The sequence below is a fragment of the Quercus robur genome, chromosome 10 (genome assembly GCF_932294415.1).
Source record: "Quercus robur chromosome 10, dhQueRobu3.1, whole genome shotgun sequence".
Lineage (NCBI taxonomy): Eukaryota > Viridiplantae > Streptophyta > Magnoliopsida > Fagales > Fagaceae > Quercus > Quercus robur.
The window spans coordinates 7,358,697-7,382,658 of NC_065543.1; the positions used below are offsets into that span (position 1 = coordinate 7,358,697).

General features: G+C 35.7%; 1 protein-coding gene across 1 annotated transcript in view; it reads left to right on the forward strand.

The window, feature by feature from the left end:
* Nucleotides 1-4,911: 4,911 nt before the first annotated feature.
* The window catches only part of LOC126703629 (endochitinase EP3-like), a 29,927-nt gene continuing 10,876 nt past the window's right edge, over nt 4,912-23,962 (forward strand). Inside the window, exons 1-2 of the mRNA XM_050402654.1 lie at nt 4,912-5,408; nt 5,895-6,341. Coding sequence (XP_050258611.1) covers nt 4,970-5,408; nt 5,895-6,301 — 846 coding nt within the window. The 5' untranslated portion in view covers nt 4,912-4,969 and the 3' untranslated portion in view covers nt 6,302-6,341. The remainder of the gene's footprint in view (nt 5,409-5,894; nt 6,342-23,962) is intronic.

Below are 23,962 nucleotides of genomic sequence, written 5' to 3' on the forward strand. Positions count from 1 at the left end.
TCCATGAGATCACGTTTCCATGTATGAACCATTTCTTAATCCTACATGTAAAAATAAAAGATGCAGAGAGACAAGGAGAGAGCAGGTGTAAGAGGAGATATGTGATTTGGGTTGATGACCTACGTCCACAACATAAAATTCTTAGCGACAAAATCCTTCTTATTCAAAATTGTTGTTTTATAGTGAACTCTAAGTAGGATACATATAGGAACATTAAATTAGGAGAATTCCTTGGTTGGACTAAACTCAAGGACAAATAATGTTCTTTGGCTTTAACAAAACAAGGATATCAACTTATGCTAAATGTGATATGTATAACCTACCAACATCCCCTCTCAAACTCAATATAGAACCTAATGATGCCTTGAGATTGAAATCTAGTCTCATGAAGATGCCCTGAAGATGACCATGAGTGACTGGATTAGTTGTAAAATAAGCTAGCCACAATGTAGAATAACTTGTGCAAAATGCTACAGGTGGCAGCAAATAGTGATGACGATTGAATGTAGAAGATGGCTACAAGGGCCTACAAAAGGGTGCACCAATGACCAAATAGTGGATGCTATGATCAGAGGATGGTTAAACTAGTGGCTTGAGGAATATTAGTAGAGGATGGCATTGTGATGAAGCACATGAGTGAGTTGGTAAATTTTGCATAAATTAAACCCAAAAAGAATGATTGATGGGTTAAGTTGTGTGACTTGGGTTCTTCAAATTGGAAAATAGACCTGAATATCGGAATCTAAAAATAAATAAATAAATAAATAAAGTGGAAAATTTTCGTGTTAGGATAAAAACAGTGACCGAAAGGTTTTGGACAATTGCTTCCGGCAATGGTCAAAGGTGGTCAACAATTTAACTGAGTGATAATTGGTAGTGGCAGCTTGAAAGCTAGTGAAGACCATAGAAAAGTGACTCTAATACCATGTTAAAACGTAAGGATTACAAAAGTAAATACTAAAGTAATGTTTGATCTATCCTTATAGTTTGCATGAATTTTGCTTTCGTCTTTATACTGTAAATTTTTTGGATTTTATAACTAAACAGATAATAGTAGTCATAACTTCATCGTGGAACCGATACCCAGCGTATTTGAAACCATCTCTTGTAATGTACTAAAGTCTTCTTCGATTAGGGTTTTTGATTCTTTCTTTATTTGTATTTTATGACTTACGTCGTTGACAAGTAATTTTCAATGTCAATATATAGGAACTAAATACAAGGTCTTGTTGCCGCGTGAGTTACGGGGGTTAATATGCGTGCTCATATCAAATGTATACATGCATGTATCCAAAATGTACAAGTTCCTTAGAAGCAGAACTTTAGGCGTTGATAGAGAGGTTTTTTACATTATTCAGCGCAATTTATTTTGTATGAATTTTGATAAACTAGGTTTAAATTTTAAAAAATGTAGTGTATATATATATATATATATATATTAGAATAACTAGTTTTATTTACGTAAAAAAAACATTGTCCAAGAATATTCAAGTAAACCGAATATATGTCCATAGTAAATAACATTGACTTGTTTTAATTAAAAACTAACTTCTCTTTTATCATTTTAAATGAGAGAACATATATATAAATATATATATATATATATATATTGTGAGGGGATGAGGATCAAAGAATACAAATAAAGTGATTAAGGACAATACTGAGGAAGCGACCTCGGGAAAATTTAGCAAAATGTCCTTGGAAAAATACTAGTGACCTTGTGCAAAGGCAGAAAGACTATAGTAGATGAGGACTTCGAGGACACTAACTTACTCTTAGCAAGCCAAGAACCAAAGCTAAAGGAAGTTGGATGCAGACCGAAGGTGAAAAGAGTTACTTGGCATTGAACAAAGAAGAAAGGAAAGAGGAGGGATAAAGCAACCATCTCCTCCGCATTAAATGCATTGCAACCACTTAACTAGCTGCATTAATGAGAAAATGACTTATGAACAGTATCCATGATTCCACGCAGCTCATACCTCAGTGTAAAAACCTTCTAGTAAGGTCCTGATGGAACAAGTATCAAGAAAATCCAATCCTAACCCTCCAAATGTAGGGCTTGGATACATCTTGACTGATTATATAAAGCCAAGAAGCCTTTGGTTTGAAGGATGGATTTTTTCTAGATGGAGAAATTACCTATAACCCCTATCTCGGACTAAACCTGAGGACAACAATATTACCATTCCATGACTGTTCTGAATTAAACATACTTTGTCCTTGTTTGGAATCAATTCTAATTAAATTATCCCTCTTGTTAAAGGTATTTAAGGTTGATTGAGCATCCTACCTCTTAAAAATTAATTGTGTGATAAAGGTAGCAAGATAAAATCTGTCAACTTCTCTATTTACTTTTTGCCCGTCACACACACACACACATATATAAGCACTAAAACTATCTTTTCAAGAAGATCATAAAAGAAATGAAAAGGCTATAAAAACATCACAATTTTTTAGCCCATCCATATCTTTGGGGGTAAAATAGTAATTATAACACATCGTTAGGCTTAAAAATTGTATTGAAACGAAAAGACAAAACTACCTTACAATTTTTTAACCCATATATACCATAAGGGGTAACAAACAAACAGCATAATTACTGCTCCATTACACCACAAACAAACTCAAAAAAAAAAAAAAAAAAAAAGTCCCTCTTTTTCTATATACTAAAATGTTAGTTATAGCCTTAGAGGTATTAGTTTTGAAGGATGCATGTATCTAGCTAGGTACGTAGCATATGGGCCATAGTATAGTATAGAAGCAGGAATAGTGACTTTTAGGAATTGAAATGTGGAAATTCTTCGGTATGGTTGCATGACTTTTTCGGGATGAGAGAGAGTAATAAAGGAATGCAGATTACTGGATGAAGAAGGCCACGACTTTGTGGAAAACCTTTGAAAGAGGCATTACTTGAGGTTGATGAACTAAAAATCTCCTGGTGATAGTCTTAGGACTCATTGGCTATGCATGGCTTTCATTTTTTAATCTTAACTATAATGTGGTTATTTATAATTAACTTTTAAAATTATTTTAAAATTTGAATTAAATCAATTAATTAATAAAATTAGGAGAGTAATCATTTGTTGCTGTTAAATTTTGAGGAATTTAAATGTGTATATGATGTTGCATTTTATTTATATCATATAAAATTATTTATCCCCCTTATCTTTACTCGTTTGCTCCAAGAAAGAGTAGAGGAGGATTTTTGAATCCTAAATATCCCCATTGGAAATATTAGAAATGTCAACCAATTGAGTAATAATATTCTTGATGTGAGTCTTGTTTAATAATTTATAAAAGAATGCATATGAATTTGATGTGAGTCTTGTTTAATAATTTATAAAAGAATGCATATGAATATAAACTAACTTAAATAGTACTCAATAACATAGTGGATGGTGGTTTCTAAAATAGTTTCACATTAATTAATTAATTTATTTTTTTATGTGAGTTTCACATTAATTTATGGTTGCAATGCAGATAAAAATTTAACTTAATATGATTTTTCCCTCTTGTTTTTTTTTTATATTATTATTATTTGTCTAAGCATGAAATTTATAATTATGGTAGTTATAGGCATTTATTAAGTCTGTGCACCACCAGTGATGTTTTTCTGAAAGGAGTTTAATAGCTTTCTAGATGAAAAGAGTTCAGGTTTGGCAAGTTGTCAAGACTCCAAAGCTAGAAAGTTGGACTAATTGGGAGTCAAAGCAGATACGCTTGACCTTGCGAAATCGGATCGCTTCCTTAATTTGGAAGCGCAAATCATGGTGGAAGATTTATCTAGTTTAATTTATAGAAAAACACTGGCTAAATGTGGAGTGATTCTGCCCTACATTTAAGCCTTAAGCATACTTAGTTTAATGCTAGTGCTAAACAAATCATTCATTCAATTCATTCATTAAAAAAAATAATAAAGAAGAAGATAAATTTAACTATATTTTGTTCCAAGGAAGTATGCAGGAGTTATCTGCAGCATGAAGGCAATAAGAAACCATCAAAGAAAAAGTCGCTAAATTAATTGATCCGGTTCAACTTAATAAACACTACTATAATTTTAACAACTTGATATTAGTAATATGATATGTGTAAGTCATGGGTTAAATTTTATAATTAATCTTAGTTTTGGTTATGGTGGAAGATTTATCTAGTTTAATTTATAGCAAAAACTGCGTACACTGGCTACGTGTGGTGTGATTTTGCCATACACTTAAGCCTTAAGCCTACTTAGGTTAATGCTAGTGCTAAACAAGTCATTCCTTAAGAAATATATTTCAAAAAAGAAGATAAATTCATCTAGTAGAAGAAATAGTCTCATAGTTCTCATTTAATTTTTTATACGGCTTGCTTAATTGTTCATGAATGTTTGGGCAACTTGATTACGTAACAGGCAAGGCCAACTAACTTGGCGGGCTTGTGACTAGAGTAGACGAAATCCTTAAATATGTACTATACTGAAAAATTTTCAACACCTTAAGGAGTAGAATAGCTTGTTCAAAACATGTAATTATGTGTAGTTTGTTTCCGTAGTTTAGCATTTGGTTTAAAAAATGAACATATAAATTACCAATCTTTTGCTGAACCAGTAACCCTTTACTCTTGGAAGAATGCAATTTGGAAATTTTGGTTGCAAAATTTTCCACATTTAAAGTCTAATATTACTTGGATAATGATTAGAATTTTGGTATTACAGTCATCAGCAGCCTCTACAAGAACAGAAAAAATGCACGATTACCTTATTCAAGAACGGCACATTGACCGGTACTTGTCCTGTTGACAAAGTCAAATTTGAACAGCAAGATCCATACCGTATACGCCATCTTGAAATCGCCATTATCAAATTGAAAGTAAGAACTCCATCCATAGAGTTTTAGCACCACATATTGCACTATAAATATCAAATGCCCAATCTTGTTTTTCATCACACATTATCTTTTTCATTCTTTATCCACATACAAAACTTCCCAAGATGGTCGCACTTAGTGTGAAAAAGAATCTACTAACCCTTGTTCTAGTCGGAATCCTAGCCGGATTTGTGCCTGGATATGTGAAGGGTCAAAATTGTGGTTGTGCAGCAAACCTATGTTGCAGCCAATTCGGCTATTGTGGCACCGGCAATGACTACTGTGGCCCGGGCTGCAAAGAAGGTCCTTGTACTTCTGGATCACCTACTACACCTACTACACCTACTACTAATGGTGGTTCTGTAGCTGATATTGTGACGCAAGATTTCTTTAATGGGATAATTAATCAGGCTGATGCAAGCTGTGCAGGAAAGAACTTCTACACAAGAGCAGGTTTTCTTGATGCTCTCAATTCGTATAATCAATTTGGAAATCTCGGTTCTGCAGATGATTCCAAGCGTGAAATTGCAGCTTTCTTTGCTCATGTTACTCATGAGACTGGACGTAAGATATTTCTCTATCCTAACATATATTTTAATTAATTTGTTACATATCATACGCATGCTGACATATACAATAAGGTGCATGCCAAAAAACACCCACAATATCCAATTTAGTTAATGTCATATTAAGTAACTAACTACTATATCTAATCTATAATATTAATTACAATAATACTCTTTTGGTTATGTTTTTATAATTTTGTTATAAGTTAGATAATAATTATTTTGCATTTAGGTTATAATTGAATTGCATAATATTTTTTTTGATGAACTATTGAATTGCATAATATATAGTATACACCAAAATCCTTGTAGATGAGTGGTATTATTTTTGATTTCTTTTATAAGAATAACTATGGTTCAAATCATCATTCTCTACATTTTATAATTAATTAATTAAAAAATATAATATATAATACATTACACACAATTAAATACACAAGTTAACCTGAAAGGTAACACAAAATTAATGTTTATCTTTGGACAGATTTTTGCTACATAGAGGAGATCAATGGTGCCTCACAAGACTACTGTGACGAGAGCAACACACAGTATCCATGCAACCCTAACAAAAAATACTTTGGCCGTGGACCACTTCAGCTAACATGGAATTACAATTACGGGGCAGCTGGAACTAGCCTTGGAATCGACTTATTAAACTCTCCTGAAACTGTTGCTACAGACGTGACTGTTTCTTTTAAGACCGCCTTGTGGTTTTGGATGACCAATGTTCGTCCAGTTGTAAGCCAAGGTTTTGGTGCAACCATTCGAGCCATCAATGGTGCCATTGAATGCAATGGTGGAAACTCCGGTGCTGTCCAAGCCCGTGTCCAGTACTACACTCAATATTGTAACCAACTTGGTGTTGCTCCAGGCGATAATCTCACTTGCTAGGAGCCTAGGAGCACCATTTGTGTTCTTTTATCTTTTATACCTATGCTTGTTAATTTAGATTTGATGGAAATAATTAATGCCAACTAGCCTTGTTGGTAAAATTGAGAAGAGAATTATCTCTCATTGTATAGCCCATAGTTTCAATGGGCATATAAATAAAGAAAATAAAGAGTACTATAATTTATATTCACCAATTTTTTTTTCTTTTTTTTGTTGTTGTTGAAATGACTGGAAATAGTTACATAATATATAGAGCTGCTATCCCAACAGTTTTATACCCATGCTCTCCTGCTCCCCCTGGAAAGATATACTAACTCTCCCAATTGGACGGTCATTTTCACTACTCGGTGTTAGCTTCTCTATGGCCATGAATTTTGCCTCCCTGAAAAATTTGGTTTTCTTTAAAGATCATTTATGGACATTATCTCGTACAAATGGACTACCGCATGTGTCGGCATTGACCAAGGTACAATAATTAACCTAGTGGGCAAGTACTCATTAATTAAGGTCATTATCAAACTTTCTCTGAGACATGCCATTAGAGCATTAACATCTAAAATTGTGAAAAATATACTATTTTACTATCTAAAAAGTCACGTTATCAATTATATCATACCATTTTAAAATATACTTAACATTCTAGGTTTTATTTTTAGAATACAACCTACTAAAATAACTTCAATAAAAAAAAAAATAGTCCCACAACCAATCTCTACTGAAACAACTAGAAAAACACTGCCATCACCACCATTGTAAACCCAATGACAAATGATGTTATTTGGTTTCAACAAATCAAGGATACCAACTTATGCTAAATGTAATATGTATGTTGATGGACTTGGGACAACTTCCTTGGGGAACCTTCTTATCTAGGAGAAAAGCTAGTGGACGAAGGAACCATTCCATTAATCTCCGTCTTTACCCAAATCCATTGGATGAAGGAAGGTATATAAACAAGTATCTCAGGTCCTAAAGAGGTACGGAATTCTAATACAAAAACTCTAATATTTTGGTATCAAAACTCTCATTCCTCTCTCAGTTATCTAACTTGACCATCAGAGGCTCTGTGATAGGCACCAGACCGATCTTCCCTCTTTTCATTTGTTCTTGCAGGGCTTTTAGACGATCTTGGTTAGCAATCCTACTAGACAATCATCTCGATTGACGATCTTGGTATCATCAGTTTGGCACCGTCTGTGGGGAACAACTTTCTTCGCACCTAGGTTCGAGGGCATACTTCCATTCAACTCACACGTCCAGATGGAGTCCAACGCTAACCAAGATCCTGCAGCATTAGCTCTACAAATCCAGACGCTCACAGCCAGTGTGGAGAAGCTTACCAGACAGAACCAAGAGATGAGGCTATGACTGTAGCAAGAGAACAATCGTTTTGAGAACAACTGAGATGATGATGGAGACAGCCAGAGGAGAGATGACCGTCGACAACCAGTTACTCCAGAGGGACCTAGCTCAGACCTTCTTAGGGAAATGAGAAAAGAGATGGACGAGTTGCAGAATGCGATCAAGGAGAAAATAGACCGAAGTCTAGATAGAATGGTCAGGAAGACAAATTCGCCCTTCATCATGGTAGTCCTAGAGTGGCCGGTTCCCTCGAAGTTTCGTCTACCGTAACTCGAGCCGTTTGATGGGTTGAAGGATCCCCTGGATCACCTCAACACCTTCAAGACAACTTTGGGCCTTCAGCAACCCCCTGACGAGATCTTATGCCGTTCTTTCTCCACCACTCTCAAAGGAGCAGCTAGGGAGTGGTTCACTAAGCTACCGACATCATCCATAGACAACTTCGAGTAGCTAGGCAACTCTTTCCTCCGTTACTTTGTCGGCGGGCAGTGTCCAAAAAGGCTAGCAAACCATTTGCTTACCATTAAGTAAGGAGAAAAAGAGACCTTGAGGTCGTATGTGATGCGTTTTACTCGAGAAACTTTGGAGGTGGACGAGGTAGATGATAAGGTATAGCTGACGACCTTCAAAGCCCAATTGAAATCCAGGGAGTTCGTGCTCTCTCTAGCGAAAAATCCTCCTAAGACGATGGCAGAAATGCTCTTGAAGGCATAAAAGTATATGAATGCTAAGGACACCTTGGTAGGAATAGAAGGGGTAGAGAAGCCCAAGGAGAAAAGGAAAGAGAAGGAGGACAACCGAAGAGGACGAAAAAGGGAACAGGCAGATCATCAGAATATTGAAGGAAACAGACGAAGGGATAACAAAAACCCTTGGATGGTAAAATTTACTCCTTTAGTTATGCTCATTGACCAAATTTTGGTGCAGATTAAGAATGAACACTACCTTAAATGGCCTAGACCGTTACACTCGTCACCTAACATGCGTGACAAAAGAAAATACTGCCATTTCCACAAGGAACATGGACATTACATAGAGGACTACAAAGACCCGAAAGAGCAGATAGAAGAACTCATACGAAAAGGGAAGTTGCAGAAATTTGTAAAAAAAGGAGATTTCAGCAGATCCAGAGATGATAACAAGAGTCAATGCGAAGCCTCTCAGAAGGACGAAGACCATATACCCCTCCGTCCACAAAGTGCCATAGGGGAGATAAAGATGATCACAGCAGGATTATCTACAGGAGGATCATTTAAGTCCCTCAGGAAGTCATACCAGAGGCAGGTAAATAGTGTTCATAGGATACCACCTCTAAAGCAAAGACGGACGGACCAAGATATTCTATTCTTGGAAGAAGATGCAAGAGGAGTGAAATAGTCTCATGACGACCCATTGGTTATTATGCTCATGATTGAAGGATTCAATACTAGAAGGGTTTTAGTAGACAATGGGAGCTCGGTAGATATCATTTACCTCTCTGCCTTCCAGCAATTAAAAGTGGACCTGAAGATACTTCGTCCATTTGAATCTCCCCTTGTCAATTTCAGTGGAGACAAAGTGTACCCATGGGGAATAATAACGCTGACGGTCATGGTCGGGTCGTACCCCTTCTAGGTAACCAATAAATACAACTTCTTGGTAGTAGACTCACCTTTGTCCTACAATGTGATAATGGGAAGGCCTACCCTCAATCATTGAAAAGCAACCACTTCCACATATTACTTGAAGGTGAAGTTCCCAACAGAACAGGATATTGGGAAATAAGAGGAGATCAAGTGCTGGTGCGAGAATGTTATCAAGTAGTTTTGGCATAAAAAGAAAACCATACATGGATAATTGAGGAAAAGATGCCAGAAATTGCCGAGAAACTGGAGACGGTTGAGTTGGTCGAAGGAGATCCTACAAAGATGACCCAGTTAGGGACGAGTCTAAACCTCCAGACAAAGAAAGAATTCATTAACTTCTTGAAGGATAACCTGGACGTGTTCACTTGGAGTCATGAAAATATGCCTGGTATACTAATGGACATCATTCAACACCACCTAAATGTGGATCCTGAGAAGAAGCCTGTCCAGCAAAGAAGAGTTTTCACTCTCGATGAAACAAATCAGTCATGGACGAGGTGAACAAGCTGCTCGTTCCTAAATTCATCAGGGAAGTCTACTATCCTGAATGGTTGGCCAACGTCGTCATGGTAAAAAAGGCAAATAGGAAATGGAGAATGTGCGTCTACTTCACGAATTTAAATAACGCCTGCTCGAAGGACAGCTTCCCTTTGCCTGGGATTAACCAGCTTGTGGACTTGATAGCCGGGCACAAGATTCTTACCTTTATTGACGCCTTCTATGGATACAACCAAATATAGATGGCAGAAGAGGATAAAGAGAAGACCGCCTTCATCACCAGTTAGGGGCTCTTTTGCTATAAGGTCATGCCTTTTGGTTTGAAGAACACGGGAGCCATGTACTAAAGATTGGTAATCCAGATGTTCAGTAAGCAGATTGGAAGGAACATAGAAGTATATGTAGATGACATGCTCATCAAGAGTAAAGAAGAGGAGAATAATCTAGACGATCTCAAGGAGAGGTTCAACATACTCAAGATAGTATGAAGTTGAACCAGGCCAAATGTGCCTTTGGGGTTTCCATTAAGAAAGCAATGAATAAACCTAAGGCCGCTGGACAAATGGAACAGTGGGCCATCAAGTTTAGTCAGTTCGATATAGAATATTGACCCCAAACAGCCATAAAAGCCCAAGCGCTGGTGGATTTCATAGCAAAATTCACTTCCCCCAAACATAAAGAAAACTGGGAAGAACTCTGGACGATCCATACAGACGGGTCATCCACGCAGAAGAGAGGCAAAGCAGGCATTGTCATCATTTCCCCCTAGGGGGACATTTTGAAATACGAAGATCAACTTAAATTTCCCATAACCAACAACGAAGCAGAGTATGAGACTATACTGATGGGGCTGAGGATAGCCCAAACACTTGGAGCTAAAAATGCTTTGCTAAGAAGTGATTCACAGCTCATCATAAGGCAAGTCAAGGGAGATTTCGAAGCAAAGCAGACAAGGATGCAGAGATACCTTAAGTTGACGGACCAATTGGTAAGCAAGTTTGATTGGGTAGAGTTTGCTCAGGTCCCATGAGATCAAAATGCAGAAGCTGACGAAGTGGCTAGAAGTGCGTCAATAGATCATTAGGCAAAGGTGACTGATTGGAAATTGGAAGAACAGAACTCTCCCAACATCAAAGAATTTCAAACCTTCTTGATGCACACCTGCGCAGGATGGACAAGCCCAATCCTATCCTATCTTAAGGATGGACGATTGCCACCAAATCCTAACGAAGCCAAGAAGATCCAGAAACGGGCTGCTAGGTTCACGGTGCTGAATGATGAGCTTTACAAAAGAGGCTTTTCACAGCCTTACTTGAGGTGTGTTGAAGAAGAAGAAGCCAAGTATGTTCCGGAAGAAGTTTACGGGGGCATTTACAGTGATCACATGGGAGCAAAGTCCCTTACAATCGTTAAGAAGTGCGACAGCTGCCAAAGGCATAGGAACATCCAGCTAGTCCCAGGAGAGAAGATGACGGCCATTACTTCCCCCTGGCCATTTGCACAATAGGGAATTGACATCATGGGGCCTCTACCACAACGAAAGAGGCAAGTAAAGTTCTTACTCGTTGCTATTGACTACTTTACAAAATGGGTGGAGGCAGAAGCACTAGCCATGATTACAGAAGCAAAGGTACGGATTTTTGTATGGAAAAAAATTGTGTGTAGGTTCAGGATCCCGCAGACGATTATCTCAGATAATAGTCATCAGTTCGATAGTCAAGGATTCAGATTGTTTTGCTTAAGCCTTGGCATCAAGAACAAATATTCATCCCCGGGGCATCCTCAAGCCAATGGACAGACTGAAGTAACGAATCAAACATTGTTGAAGATCATCAAGGCCCGATTAGTCGGGGCAAAGGGAGGATGGCGCGAAGAGTTACCTAGTGTTTTATGGGCTTACAAAATTACAGTAAGAACCTCTATAGGAGAAACACCCTTCAACCTGACATATGGCATAAAAGCAGTCATCCCCATCGAAATAGGGCTCACTAGCCCTAAGATGGAATTTTTTGACGAACACAGCAACGACGACCAATTGAAGTTGAACTTGGATTGTTTGGATGAAGTCAGAGACCAAGCTTCTCAAAGAATGGCCAAGTATCAGTGGAAGATGGCGGAGTACTACAACCAGAGAGTAAAGCTTAAAAGGTTCCACATCGGAGACCTCGTTCTACAAAAGGTGACACCTGTAACGAAGGATCCAGCACAAGGCAAGTTAGGGCTAGCATGGGAAGGACCTTATATGGTCGTCCACTATTCTTGGCGAGGAAGCTATCACCTGGAAGATTCGGATGGGAATAAGTTACCTCGTCCTTGGAATGTTGAACATCTAAAGAGGTATTACGAATAGGAATTGTAGTCCATTTGTAAGCAGTCAGCATTGTCTTATACTTTTTAATGCAAATCAAATAAACGTATTATTCAGCGATTAACATATTCTGACTATCTTTTTCACGTTCAAACTGAAATCACCATCTGGATGCAAAAACTCTGACCAAGTTAAAATGATAAGATTCCTCCAAAGGATGTAAATCATTTTAACTAGAAAAGACGATAAGATTCCTTAAATGGATGTACATCGTCCCAATAAAGACGATAAGATTCCTTAAAAGGATGTATATCGTCCAAATAAAAGACGATAAGATTCCCTAAGGGGATGTAAATCGTCCCAATAAAAGCCAAGGCGAAGAGATCCCATGGACGAAGGAAGGTCATCCACTAAGTGCAAACGACAAAATTCATAATTGGGCAAATATTTTTCTAAGTCCCCAAGGGACGAGATTCCTCTGAGGGATGTAAGTCTTCCTGCCAAAAACTAAGGTGAATAGATCCCAAGGACAAAGGAAGGTCATCCACTTAGTTAAATTGACAAGATTCGTAATTGAGCAAAAAAATTTCTAAGTCCCCAATGGATGATGAAAAGCATAAGCAAAAGGTGCAAACAGAAAGTACTTGCAAGCAAGATAAACACAAGGGAAATAACCATATATATATATATATATATAAGCTTTAATTTGTTCAAAAGCCCCAAAACAGGCAGGGCACCAAGTGGTAAATTGTTTAACAGCCCCAAAACAGGCAAGGCACCCAAAAAAAAAAAAAAAAAAGTTTGCAGGCAAATAGAACAAGGGAATCAAGCTTCAGGAGCGTCATTTCTACCCTTCTCAGGCATTAGAGGATCCTCGCAAGTAGATGCAATAGCCTGAATAACTTGCACTGCCTCATCTGCCTCAATCTCCTTGTCAATTGTCTCAAAATCCAGGTCCTCCAAATCTATCTCTAGACCGTGCTTTACCAAGTATCTCCTTAATAGCTTAAATCCCTTAAAATACCAGCCAAACAAGATGACGTTGTACTCCTTCGTGAGTTGAAAAGCATGGACGACCTTAGCCACGATGCTCTTTATTTTCTAGTTAGCTGCCACCAATTGCTCGTCTCTTTGCTTCACCAACTACCTCTCAACATTCAGCTCCTTAGTTAAAGCTTTCATCTTTTCCTTGGATGAATTATTGACGTCCATCGCCACTATTAAATCCTTTCTCAAACTTGAGGTTTCAGCTTCCAACGCTTCCACCTTGGAAGTGGCCATCACGGCCTTCTCTTAACTCGCCAAGTATTGGGAGTTGATGTGCATCACCTCCCCCAACTCCTGGTATCCAATATCGTGTAATGAACAACTGATATACTTCGTGCTTATCTATATATATATATAAAGAGAGAAAGAGGAAATGAAGGAAAGTTACCTGGACGAGCTTATGGACATGGTGATTCACCATCTAATGAGAAGGAACACCGGAAATTTCTTTCAGCTCCTCAGGTGTCACAACTTCATTAGCCCGAGCCAAAGCCGTCTCAGCGTCTGCCCAGACACTGGCCCCATCTTCTCTTTGCCTTTGTCGCATGTCTTGTGCTTCTTAGCATGAGGAGCTATCTCATTGATAGATAGGGCTGGGGATGCAACACATCCCTCGTCCAAGGCAAGGGTGAATGAACCATTTTCTGTCACCTCTTTCTCTTTTTCTTTCTCAACGACCTTCAACCTCCGCTGGCCAATACTAGAGAGGAATTTGTTTTTCTTTTCCTTGATCCGAGCATAAAATTCTTGATTAAACTTAGTTGTCATTTCTGCAGAAAAGAAGAGAAGCAACCGGAAAGTTAAAAAAGAAAGAAGAAGAGGAAAAGGAGAAAAGAAAAGGAAGGATAGATGATCTACTTTCATCCTAAAGTGACTCACTTTTTTCTTCGCGATGGATGGCACGAAGAACGTAGTGGGAAGGCTTTGGTCCCAAACAGTGACGAGCTAAGGTCCGGGGGTCAACTAGATCATCAAAATCGTCAATGGTGCTCACGTATTTGACAGCTGCCCGAACACGCTCTTCAAACCTGCTCTCCAACTCTGGACAATCTCTAACTATAAAATAGAAAAAAACACACACAAGGTCAGAAGGGATGATCAAAGTAAAAAGATAAACCAAAAAGAAAAAAAAAATGCAAGGCAAACGTACTAAGTTGAGGTGTCTCCCATCGATGCAACAGCCTAGGGACATCCCCCCAGAAGTCATCAGAAAGGGTCTCCCAACCGACACAAAGAAGTACCTAAACTTCCAATAACGGAAGGATGAAGGCAAATTGACGATGAGTCGAGACCTTTTGTCCCAAGGCACGAGCTCGTAATAACCAAACTCTTTGGACTCTTTCAGATGGTAAAGATGGATGAACTCGTTTAATGTGATCATATCACCGTCAACTATGATCATCCAAATTACCATATAACTTATGACGATTCTCCACGAATTTGGCATAAGTTGTCCTAAGGCTATATTTAGGTAATGAAGGAGCTCCATTATAAACGGATGGATAGGAAACCTAAGGCCACATAGGAAGGCAGCCTCGTAGAAGCAAACCTCCCAATGGGCAAAAGCACAAGACTTCTCGCATTTTCTAGGAAGACGAACCTTAGTCTCCTTGGGAATCTGTAACCTATCCTGGAATCTAATGAAGGTGTCCTCCTTCAAAGAGCACTCTTCCTTAAGGGCATGGAAGCACCGGGGTGAAGCAGAGATGGAAGGAAGGGAAGACGAAGGTACGAAAATAGGTTGTATCCATCTTAACCCCACCCGTATCGGCGCTAGAAGACAGATTGGCCTCTAAGTCACTAGATCTAACTTCAGAACCCATATTTTCCCTCCTTAGAACCCTTTGCACTGACTCAAACCAACTTAAGGATTGACACAACAATGGGTATAGATCACCCAACACTAGACTTAGGCTATTGTCACCTAGGGCGAAAACCCCAACCTGTGGGCAATGTCCACTAGAAAAGCCTATAAACGCACCCAAACAAGCGAAAATGAAGGCAATTGAGGGGGAAGTGTGCCTAATATCAAAGTAATCCACCATTAAGGAAAAGGAAAAGCAAAGCTCTAAAAAGGAAAAGAGAACAGAAAAAGGAAGCAAATAAAACTTTAAAAGGAAAGAAAGAACAAAAAATAAACAAAGGGGCGTACCTAAAGAAGAAGGAGAAACTGAGAAATCAAGGGATGAGCATAAAAGAAGCTAGGAAATTGGAGCAATAAGCACAAAAAGAGCTAGGGAATCAAAGCAATAAACACAGAAGGGACTAGGATTTCAAAAAAGTAAGTGCAGAAAGAAAGCACAAGGGGTTTAAAAAGGGAGCGCGTAAAAAAGCATGGGAAAATTGAAAGGTTTCATCGGAATCGAGAACCCCTCAGCTGATCCTGGCGTGACATGTGGCCACGACACAGAACACGCCACCATTAAGTAATAACTACGGAGGGGCGAAACCCCAAACGCCATAACCGCCAAAAAAGAAAAAAAAAAGGGTGGGCTTATCATATTCCTATAGCCGTCTCCAAATTGAATGACCTCGGAATAGGGGGGCAGTTGATGGAGCCGGCACAACTCCCTCAAGGAACCTCCTCGTCCAGGAGAGGAGCCAGTGGACGAAGGAACCATTCTGTTAATATCCGTCTTTACCCAAATCCATTGGACGAAGGAAGGGCCAGCAATTCATAAATAATGGCAATACGTTACACAACTACAATAACTTTCCTTACCGTTGGAGAGACGAAGATCCTTTCATTAACACTTCAAGGAAGCATTACAAATACCACCTTTAAACCACTATTAGAGCACCTCCAATGGCTAGGAAAAGGAAGCAGGTATAAATACAAGTATCTCAGGTCCTAAAGAGATATGGAATTCTAATACAAAAACTCCGATATTTTGGTATCCAAACTCTCCTTCCTCTCTCAGTTATCTGACTTAACCATCGGAGGCTCTGTGGTAGGCACCACACCAGTGTTCCCTCTTTTCATTTGTTCTTGCAGGGCTTTTAGATGATCTTGGTCAGCAATCCTACTGGACGATCATCTCGATTGATGATCTTGGCATCATCATATGTTACAGCCAACATCATCTCTCAAACTCAAGATAAAACCTGAAGATGCATTGAAATTGAAATCCAAGCTTGTGTATATGTGACCATGAGTGACTAGATTGTTTGTAAAATAGGCTAGCCACAATTTAGAATAACTTGTGCAAAATGCTAGAGATGAAAGCAAATGGTGATGACGATGGCTACAAGGCCTACAAAAGGGCGCACCAATGGCCAAATAGCGGATGCTATGATTAAAGGATAGTCACATTGGCGGCCTGAAGAATATTAGCAAAGTATGACACTATAATGAAGCACGTGAGAGAGTTGACAAATTTTGCATAAATTAAACCTAAAAAAGAATGATTGATGGGTTTATTTGTGTGACTTGGGATCTTCAAATAGGAAAACAGACTTGAAGATTGAAATATACAAAAGAAAAAAAAAATGAAGTGGAAAATTTTCATGTTTAGGTAAAAAAAATGACCGAATGTTGTTGTACAATGGTGGCCAACGGCGGTCAGAGGTGGTCAACAACTTAGCTGAGCGATGGTTGATAGTGGCAGCATGAAATCTAGTGAAGGTTATCGAAATGTGACTCTTTTACCATGTTAAAACATAAAAAGTATATGCTAAAATATTATTTGATATGTCCCTATTGTTTGCATGAGGTTTTTTTTTTTTTTTTTTTTTTTTTTTTTTTTTGTCCTTACACTTAAAAAAAAAAAAAAAAAAAAATTATCACTAAACAGATAATAGCAATCATGAATTCATCCTGGAACCAATACCCAGCATATTTGGAACCAAATCTTGTCTTGTATAAGTCTTCTTGGATTAGGGTTTTTTAATTCTATTTGGAACCATAGTTGTATGACTTTTTTGATAGGAGAGAGTAATAAAGGGATGCAGATTGCAGGATGAACAAGGCCACAACTTTATGGAAAACATTAGTAAGAAGCATTATTTTCTGGTTGATGAGTAGGCATGGCCTCTTTCAATTTTTTTTTAATAAATAATTTAACTATAATGTGCTTATTTATATTTAAATGTTATAATTTTTTCAAAAATTGTATTAAATCAATTAATTGATAAAAAAATTTATTATGAGAGGAATCATTTTTTTGCTTAAAATTAAAAATTTTGAGGAATCTAAAGATATTAATATGATGTTGCATTATATTTAATTGTTTATATCATGTAAAAAATCATTTATCCCCCATGTATTTTAGATTGCTCCAAGAAATAATAGAGTAAGATTTGAATCTTAGATTTATTTAGACTCTCTACTATAAATATCATGATATGCCAATTAATTAAGTTACAAGGTTCTTGAGATGGGTCTTGTTAAATAATTTTCAAAAGAACGCATACAAATACAAACTTAAATAGTACTCAATAACATAGTGGATGATGGTTCTTCAAAATAGTTTCCTTGACACTAATTTAAAACTAGTCAGTAGTCCATGTAATGAATAGAAAATTTTAACTTGATATGATTAATTTACTCTCTTTTCTTTTTGTCTAAGTATGATTTTTTTTTTTTTTTTAATGGTAGCTATAGACATTTATTATGTATTTGTTTATACATGAAACCATATATTTTAGCAAAGACCTTGAAAGTAATGTGACATAATATCATAAGGTCAATCAGAAGTCAATCTGCTTTGGATTTATATAGATTGTTATAGATATTAGATAGTATTTAAGTTCGGCAGGATATAGACAAATTATTATTATTATTATTTTGCATTGCTAATCAAACAAAATTGCTACTTTCAATTGTAAGTTTTTAGAATAAAAGAGGTTTGATTTGGCAAGTTATCAAGACTCCAAAGCTAGAAAGTTGGACAAATTGGGAGTCAAAGCAGATATGCTTGACCTTGGGAAATCGGACCACTTCCTTAATTAACTTGGGAGCGCAAATCATGGCAGTGTCAGTGACGACTTGTTTCCCATAATACACTGTTTTGGTCCAAGGAAGCTTGCAGGAGTTATCTGCATGAAGACATTAAGAAACCATCAAAGCAAAAGCCGTAAAATTAATTGATCCAGCTCAACTTAATAAAGACTACATTTTAACAACCTGATATTAGTAATATGACTAAGTCGTGGATAAAATTCTATAATTAATCTCAATTTTGGTTATGGTGCCGGAAGAGTTGTCTAGTTTAATTTATAGAAAAAACCACGTACACTGGCCGGCTACGTATGGTGTGATTTTTCCATACACTTAAGCCTTAAGCTTACTTAGTTTAATGGTAAGTATGCTTTTAGTATTATTGGTTTGGATGAATCTCGTAGCACACAGCATATGTATACATACGTGAAGAAAAGCAATTGGCTTTGAAAGTTAAAGGGTTTAAGAGTGTGTAATAATTGTATGTTCCGTGTATGTGTTTGTGTGTGTGTGTGTGTGTGTGTGTGAGAGAGAGAGAGAGAGAGAGAACGTGAGGGGTGTTTTAGGAAAATGGAAAGAGGTTTTGTAATAAAGCTTTCTTCATGTAAAATCAAGGAAACGTGGGAGTTGACCATATGGACCTCTGTTGATGAAGCTAGTTAAGGTATTTATTTTATTGTTTTATTCAATTTCACTATGTTGGGTCTGAAAATAAAAAATTGTTGTTTGAGGTTTGGTAGTAACAGAAAGTCAGAAACTCATAATATTTGTTTTGAGATTTCAGAAATTCATAATATTATAAAATTATAAAAGGCTTTCTTGTGGAAAAAGCATAGACATCGAAATTGACTCATGTTTATCTTTTGACAAGGATTGCAACAGTGAAAAGTATAAGAGCGATTACTTTATATTGCAGCAATTTTTTTTTTTTTTTTTTTTTTAAGCAATACCTTAGTTGCTCTTATTATCGACTTTCCTACACTACTTTATCATTTTTTTTTTTTTTTTTTTTTGTTTTTAAACATACTACTTTAAACATATGAGTTTAATACGTTACTATATGCTTTTTTGTTAACAGTTTTATGATATACGATTACCCGTAAAAAAAAAAAAAAAAAAATCGTCGTTGTTATCTCCTTTTTTTTTTAATGATTTCTATGTTGATTAAAAATTCTAACTTGACTACTATTCTTTCTATAAAAAAAAAATAAAAAACTTAGTTTAAGTGCTAAAGAAATCATTCATTTATTTGTTCAATTCATTCATTAAGCAAAATAATAAAGAAATATTCAAAAAGAAGATAAAATCAACTAGTGAAATAAATACTCTCATGGACTGTGCTCATTTAATGTGTTATTGATTTAGACCTTGCTGTCTCTTTCTCTCTCCTTTTTTCTATTTTTTATATATTTATTTATTTTTAATGGAGAATGTTAAAGTTTCTACAAAATTTACTATATAACTTTTATAAATTGCTATGACAATTAATGTAATTAGTGAGTTTAAAAAACGTAATAAAAATATAATAAAAGAATGTCAAAATTACATTTTCTGTGATGGAAAATTTTGAAAGTCATAGTATCTTTAGTATCACTTTTTCTTTATACAGGTGCTTAATTGTTCAAGTATGTTTTTGCAACCCGATTAATGTACATGCGTGGCCAACCTTCCGTTCTAGAGTAAATGATGAAAAGCTTATGTAATGCACTATACTGAAAAATTTGTAAATCCCTTACGGACCGGGTTGGATAACTTGTTTAAATCATGTTATATATATAGCTTGTTTCCATAGTTTAGCCACTGTTTACAAAAATGCACATGTAACTTACCATTGCTTTGCTGAATATGTAACCACTCTTGGAAGAATGCAATTTCGAAATTTTGATTTCAAAATTTTCCACATTAGTCTGATGCTACTTGAATAATGATTATAATTTAGGTACCAACTGTTATAAGCAGCCTCTACAAGAACAGAACAAATGCATAATTACCTTATTTAAAGAACGGAACAATGACCGGTACTTGTCCTATTGACAAAGTCAAATTCTAACAACAAGACCAATACCGTATACGCCATCTTAAAATTACCATTACTATCAAATTGATAGTGAAATTACCATTACCATTAACCCGGTTTTTCATCACACAATTATCTTCTTCAGTCTTGTTCACATACAGCTTCCCAAAATGGTTGCACTAATTAGTTCGAAAAAGAATTAACTAACCCTTCTTCTAGTCGGAATCCTAGCCGGATTTGTGCCTGGATATGTGAAGGGTCAAAATTGTGGTTGTGCAGCAAACCTATGTTGCAGCCAATTTGGATTTTGTGATACCGGCAATGCCTACTGTGGCCCGGGCTGCAAAGAAGGTCCTTGTACTTCTGGATCACCAACTACACCAAGTACTAATGGAGGTTCAGTAGCTAATATCGTGACTCAAGATTTCTTTAATGGGATAATTAATTAGGCTGCTGCAAGCTGTGTAGGGAAGAACTTCTACATAAGAGCAGCTTTTCTTGATGCTCTCAATTTGTTCAATCAATTTGGAAATCTTGGTTCCGTAGATGACTCCAAGCGTGAAATCGCAACTTTCTTTGCTCATGCTACTCATGAGACTGATGTATGGTATTATTCCATCCTAAAATATATTAATTAATTTACCACATATCACACTCATGCTGAAATGCAATAAGAGATGCATGCACCAAAACACTCATAATATCCAATTTAGTTGATGTCATATATTAAGTAATTAATTTCTATTTCTAATCTAAAATAACAATAATAATAATAATATTCCATTAGTTATGTTTTTATAATATTGTTATGAATTAGATAATTGTTTATTTTGCATTTAGGCTATTTTCTTAGGTTGTTTTGTTTATTTAAAAAAAAATATCCAAATACATTGAAAATTTTCAAAAAGATAAAAATATTTTATTTTATGTCTTGCTTTATTTTTTCTCGAGGATTACATAAATGAAAATCTCTCTCTCTTGATTTAGAACATGCTTGATATTGTGGAGAAACATAGAAAGTATGTGTTGCATAACTGAGTGCATTGAGTTATTTTTTATTTTGTATGAGTATGTACTAGTTTGTACATATACTTGTGGGTTAATTAAGAAATTGATATTTCTTGTTTGTGTATCCTCTATAACTTAGTTGAGTATTGTCATGCATTGCATTTGCATTTTTTTCATTTAGCATAATTTGTATTTTTTTGGTTTCTGGTCATAAAAATTTTAAAAACACAAAAAGATTTTATTTGTTTTGTATTACACATCACCAAGTGTGTAATTGATGCTGGCCTATGAAATTTTCATTTCATGACTGTGTACTTTTGTTTAACTTTGATGAACTATTTTTCTGCACTTTGCTAGTTTGTGCTATGTAGTGCTTAATTGTGTGAGTTGTTTATAGTCTTTAAACACATGCTCTTGATTTTGATGTCACATTCTTTCAATTATAAGGAATAAAAAATCTTAGAAGAAAACCATAAATAACCATCTCACCATTGTTACTCGCCAATTATGAACACCTATGTGCAAATTATAAAAGATGTGCTCGGTAAGGTGTAGCACTTGCATAGCAAGATTAAACAAGGTGTTATTTTAAAAAAAAATATGTAACAAGGGTAATTCTTTTCTATCTCCTATATGCCCATGCATGATATCTTTGATTGTACTCAAAAGAAATTTTTTAAGAAAATCAAAAGAAAAAGAAAAAGCAAAAAGAGTCAAAATGCTTTTATATGATTGCAAGCATGTTTTCTAGGAAATGTGAGAGTCATATGATGTAACTCTTTAAGTGATAGTTACTTTCAAACTAATGTAATTGATGATGTAGAAAATATGTTTGATTACTATCTACATATCGCATTTTTTATACTTTGTACACTTACTAGTTGCACACACTAAACAAAAATCTTTGCTAAATTCTGTACGTATGATTATGTGTTGACTAAATTGGCCATCTTTAATTGCATATGAACTGATGTGTAAATGCAAATTTTTGTTTTGGTTAGGAATTTGAAGAATAATGTGTTTAGAAGTTTAAAATCTTTGTTTTTATTTTTTTATTTATTATTTATTATTTATTTTGATACAAGATAGAATTTCTATTTTAGCCTAATTTAAGTGTATATGTGTGTGAAGCTTTCTCTTGGAAACTTTAACCATGGCCCTTACCTCCAACAGCCCACAAGCATTTACACTTATGGAGTGACCATCGCACCAAGGGTGCGCAATGGTAAAATCTTTGTTTTTAACTTCTTGATTGGTTTTGATATTTGCATTTAAGAGGCATCATGTTTTTAAAACTTTTCTAGATCATGTTCATTTGCATTAAGTCATAAAAACTACTTTCAAGTTGTTTTTCTACATAAAATGTCCAGATTTTTAAGTTTTAAAAATTTTCACTGTTTCAATTGATTGAAGATCTCCCTTGACCAATCAAAATTTTTCAGGTTTTAAAGCAAAAACTCTCTGCCTAATTCGATCGATGTCTAATCGATGCTGAACCGATTGAAACTGGAAAATTTTCAATTTCTAAATTCTTGACCAATCTGTCTTTTCATGCATCATTTTGTGATAGGATTCACATGCGCTCCATTATTTTATTTATCCATCTTGCGTTTTTGCAGTCATATCTCTCATTATTTTCACACACAACATGAATACACTTTGCTTAATTGGATACTCAACTTGATTTAAAAATTGATTGATTAATTTTTGAGTTCTATACATTTTAGTATATGCTATTCTTTCTTAATGTGTGAACTACTGAAAATTGGAATTTTTTTTTTTTTTGTGATATGGTGGATAATACATGTGCAAATATTTTCTCTAAAACACATTGCATGCTGAATTTTTATATCATTGATCTATATTGTATGGTCTTAACTGATTGTGCCTAGAATGTTTACATGCATTTGTTTATGGGTCTAAACAAAGAAACAAAAATATTTTGTTTTGGGTCACATAGTGTTAAGTTTGCATATATTGAAAGAGAGAATATTTGTATTTAATTGTATCCTCAACTTATGTGTGTCTTTGTTTTCCCCAACTTCTAAATTGCCCCCAAAACTATTTTTCCCAAACTTGTTGTGTTTTTCCTATTCTTATAGGGGGAGAAAGCTGTTTTTAAAATCTATGCTTTTCATAGGGTGAGTTGCTTCTATTTTCAATAGAGCTGAGTTCTTTTGTGTTCCCTTAGTTCTTTATTTTCTCTTATCCTTTGTTGTGCATGTTTATTGTCTACCTTCTTGTTGGGTTGTCTTTGTCAATACATGACAAAAAGGGGGAGAAATAGATGAAATTTGGGAAATCCTGTTTAAAAGGTTTTTAAACTATTTTATTTAGGGGGCGATGAAATTGTTTTTGAAAGGAGGAGAAAACAAAAGTTTTTATTTTTTATGTATCAAACTTAGGGGGAGAGTTAGTTTACATGTTTGTTATTTGTTGTTATTGCATATTTGTTATTTGTTGTTTATCTATCGTTATTTCCACACATGCGTTAATGTGCTCTTGTGAGTGTTTTAGGAAAGACAGGTACATTCTGATCAAGACCTTTTGCCTCTTCTTGCAACTTTTAGGTTAAAAGTCTTAGATTGGGATTTGTGATGTATTTGGAAAATTTATTGTAATAGGGCTATTCTTGTATTTGAGAATTTCATTTTGTATGTAAGTTTTGTCACGGATTGGCAAAGGGGGAGATTGTTAGGTTCTAAAAGTTTAGAACAATTGGCAAACTGTGAACACAAACTTGTCTAGGTATAGATCTTAGAGTCTATAGGATTTATTAGACATTTCTTAAAGTGTTACAAGTTAGAGCACAAGAACATACAAGCTGCACAAAGAAGAATTCGAAATATGCTATGTT